Here is a 4,421-nt window from a genome sequence, read left to right as displayed (position 1 = left end):
CTTACTGGACGCTCCTACTTGTGAATTAAGGTTAGAAATTACTACATAGTCTCCTACCTTGAATTTATGCGGTCTTCGCCGCTTAGCGTCTGCATAACTTTTGGTATAATCCTGTGCTTTTCTTTGCTCTTTTTCTACCCGACTTCTAATGTCTTCTATAGTCCTGGTATTTGTTTGTATCAGATCTAAAACATTTTCTTTCAAACTGTCTATGACTTCCCCTCTTTGTGTTACGCCGAACAGTACTAGGCTAGGTTGTTCTTTGATTGCCATGTGAACCGTGTTATTCATTGAGTATTCTACCGATTCTAAAACTTTTTCCCAGGTCAAATCATTTTCTGGGTTTACCATTTTCGCTATCATTGGTCCTAGGCTTTTGTTAACGATTTCTACCTGACCATTCGCTTGGGCGAACTCGTTGCTACCTTTATATGCTGTACGCTGTTATTTTCTAAAAACTCCTCGAATTCTTTGGATGTGAAGCAGGTTCCTCTGTCTGAAACTATACATTTTGGTCTACTATAAGCTCTAAAATAGCCTTTAAGTGACGCAATTGCCTCCTTTGACGCGGTCGTCTTTGCTGGATATAAGCGTACGAATTTTGTGAACGCATCTACTATCGCTAATATGTGCTTATACTTCGTATTCTTACTATTAATCGGTCCGTAGTGGTCAACATGTACCATTTCGAATGGCCTGTTTCCTTTGGGAATCATATTCAAAAATCCCTCTTTTTTCCCACTTTTGTTAGAGAACGCTATACATTTTAAACAATTCCGTATATGTTCTGCCGCCTTTTCTCTCATGTTGGGAAACCAATAACTTTTACCTACAGTCTCGACAACCTTATCTATGCCCGTATGCCCCATCTCGTCATGGTATTTATAGAATCCGGAACGTAGAAAAATAGGTCATTGCCTTTTTTCCTATAAACTATGCCATTTCTCATTTCGTAGTGGCTATTTTCAGTTGTTTCTAAAGTTTTCCTTATTTCTGTTATGCGTTCATCCCTACTTTGACATATTATTAAATTTTCCTCAAACGTGTTCGTATGTATAACTAAAACATTGTTAACTCCGCTTAAAGCATCGACGTGGTGCATTCTTTTGCCTATTCTATGTTCAAGCTCGTAGTCGAAGTTTTGCAACTCTAGCGCCCACCTGGCAATTCTCGGATTAATATCCTTCTTATTAAGAGTAAGTGTCAATGAATTGCAATCGGTAACAATTTTGAACTTGATACCTTGTAAATACACTCGAAACCTTTTTAGTGCGTAAATTATTGCTAAAGTTTCCAGCTCAAAACTGTGATACCTAGATTCTACGTCCGTTGTGCGCTTGGAAAAATAAAATACTGGGTGTAACTTCCCGTCTTTTTTCTTTTGGAACAATATTGCTCCGAAGCCTAAAGCACTTGCGTCGCAATGTAGTTCTGTTATATCGTTAGGTTCGTATATTGCCAGCACCGGGGATTCCACCAACTTTTTTTGAGGCTATTAAAGGTTTCTAACTCCATTTCACCGAAATGAAATTTCCTGTATTTTTTCGTGAGGTCATAGAGGGGCTTAGCAACAGTTGAAAAATCCTTAATAAACCTGCGAAAATGTAAGCACAGATCAAGAAAACTCTGGACTTCTTGAACTTTAGTCGGAACTGAAAAATTTTCAATGGCTTTTAACCCTTTTTCGTCAGCTTTTATACCTTCATTCGTTATCACATAGCCTAGGTACGATACTCTCGATTGTAAAAACTCACTTTTGTCTAACCGTAGCTCTAAACTATTTTGCACTAACCTTATGAAAACTTTCTGTAAAATGTCTAAATGCTGTTCAATACTCTGCGTTGCGATCATGATGCCGTCGAAGTATATGATAACCTCCCCACTTCGAATCATGTCTGCGAAAATTTTATTAATGAATTTCTGAAAGGTTGCTGGAGCATTTCTCAGTCCGAACGGCATCCTAAGGAATTCATATTGCCCTAGTGGCGTCGTAAAAGAGGTGTATTTTATAGAATCTTCGCTCATAAAAACGTTAAAAGATGCATTCTTAAGATCTAGTTTGGTGAAAATTCTTTTGTTCACAGCCTGTCTAGTAAGTCATCTATAAGTGGTATGGGGTAACTGTCTTTTGACGTAACTTTGTTTAACTTCCTGTAATCAACGCACATCCGTAATTCTCCTGTTTTTTTCTTTACCAATACTATTGGCGATACAAACTCTGACTCACTAGGCCGTATGTACTCCTTTGCTAAATATTCGTCTATTATTTTCTGCAGTTCTTGCTTCTCGTTATACGATAATCTTCTAGGGTTACAACTGAACGGCTTATCACTTTCTAACACTAATCGCATTTCCTTTCTTACCATAGGTCTAGTCGGTCGTTTGGAGTTAACATACGTTCTACTGAAAATATCGCAGAAGCGTTTTCCATCGCTGTATTCTACCTCTTCTCCAATTTTGTAACCTGTTTCTTCGCCTTTATCATTATCACTTCTTATATCTATTGCTAAAATTTGACTAACGAACTCATCGACTTCACTACTTTCATTTGTTCCCACTACTTTGTCATTATCTTCGGCCTTATACATTTTCTCAACTTCGCTACTTTCATTTGCAACCATCACTTTGTCTTTGTCTTCGGGAATATACATTTTATCAACTTCATTGAATTTACTACTTCCAGTTGAAACAACTAATTTGTCCTTATCTTCAGCCTCATGAACTTTCTCAACTTCGTTAACATTGTTTTCAACGTCTACTTCTACTGTCTTATCCATAAATTCAACATTGCCAATTTTTAATTTTGCGTCGCACTCATTTATAAAGTTCCTCCCTAGTATGACCGAATAACCAATTGACTCATTGGGAACAACCAGAAGTTCAATTAACACTTGTTTATTCAAAACTTTAACATAAACTTTAATTTTTCCATACACTTTTAGAAATGATTTGTTTAATCCATAGTAGCAACTCTGCACTTCTAATATCTGCACCCTTGTTGGAACCAAAGCTTGTTTAATTAAACTTATAGGGCTTCCGGAGTCAACTAGGCATTCTACGAACATTACAGAATTAGATTCGGTTATGATACTTAAACTAAAATAACTTACAAAATTGTTTTCTGCTGGCGTCTTCTTATAATGCTTGCAGTTAGGTGCGTAGTGTCCCTGCTCTCCGCATGCAAAGCACGATCCGGCCTCCCGTTTCGGTTTTTGGCACTCCTTGGCATAGTGACCCGTACAATTACAATTATAGCATCTCAGCCTATCGCCCGTTCGAACGTTTGCAGTAGTTGTTGTTGCTGTTGCCTTTCTAGGCGGTGGTTGTGGTAGTGTAATTGAGCAAAATGCCCTAACAACTTCGCTCGCCGTTGAAAAATTTTGTAGCTTAGCTTGGATGCGCAGTTGCCCGTCTGGTATGCCTTCGACTAAATAATCTGCTAACTCGCCGTCGCTAAGGTTTAGTCCACTGCTAAGAACACACTTGTCGTTGAAGTAATTTGGGAAGCTTTCATCAGATGACCACATACGTTTTTCGAATTTTCGCCGTTTCTCGAATTTGTTTTCGTATGATGCAAACACTGATTTCATTTCCTTCAACAGCTCATCAGTGTTTTTTGGAAATGTTGTTTTTGCGTTGTACCAAGCTAAGGCTGCACCTCTCAACTTTAAATGAACAACAACGCCCATTGTAGCATCGTCCACGTTAAATACGTCCCGGTAGTGAAGCAGTTGCTTCTGCCAAGCGTTAAAATCGTCGCCACCCTCGTATTTCGGAATAATTTCCTTCAGCATCTCGAAAACATTATTTGCGCCTTTTTCTTTGCTTGTGCTGAGCGCCATTTGGTCTTTTTCCAACAACCGTTTTTTTAACTGTAGTACTTCTAGTTCTTTCTGCACCAACTCTAACTTGAGCTGCTCCATCTCTACGTTGTCTCGCTCACACACAGATTGATTCGGCTCGTTATGCGGTTGCTCATTGTCTTTGTCCAAACGGTCCCCAAATGTACCGCTACGTACACTAGCCACGCCACTTTGTACAAACACTATATCGTCGTCGTTATTAACCTCTTTTGACGCACCGTTGATAACCTCTTTTGACGCACCGTTGATAACATCTTTTGACGCACCGTTGTTGACTTCTTTTGACGCACCTTTGTGTTTCCTTTGCCGCTCAACCTTATCTTTGTCCGCAACGTTTTCTCTACCACTGCTCGCTCCATCTTCCGCCCCATTGTCTTCGCCCGGGCAGATTCCTCGTGCTTCTGCCGATAATTCGTTCAGTCTAGCAGCTAGCGACGCCTTTGCGCCGCTTGCGTTGACACCAACAGCAGCGCACCAGCTTTTCAATTGCAGAAGCGAGTACTTCTCAGAATTAACTCCTTCGGACTCCATACTTTGTTCTTTTGTAGGAATGGTTCT

The 4,421-nt window shown here is 39.5% G+C and overlaps 1 protein-coding gene across 1 annotated transcript; it reads right to left on the bottom strand.

The window, feature by feature from the left end:
• Positions 1-2,879: 2,879 nt before the first annotated feature.
• LOC118756927 lies at positions 2,880-4,394 on the bottom strand. Its single transcript, XM_036491661.1, has 2 exons — positions 3,111-4,394; positions 2,880-3,055 (listed from the first exon to the last, which is right to left on the bottom strand). The coding sequence occupies exons 1-2, from the start codon at positions 4,392-4,394 to the stop codon at positions 3,047-3,049; spliced, it is 1,293 nt and encodes a 430-aa protein (XP_036347554.1). The 3' UTR covers positions 2,880-3,046.
• Positions 4,395-4,421: the final 27 nt, after the last annotated feature.

Source organism: Rhagoletis pomonella, unplaced genomic scaffold, assembly GCF_013731165.1.
Source record: "Rhagoletis pomonella isolate Grant_MI unplaced genomic scaffold, Rhpom_1.0 Rhpom_scaffold_13033, whole genome shotgun sequence".
Lineage (NCBI taxonomy): Eukaryota > Metazoa > Arthropoda > Insecta > Diptera > Tephritidae > Rhagoletis > Rhagoletis pomonella.
This window is presented reverse-complemented; position numbering and strand designations above follow the sequence as displayed.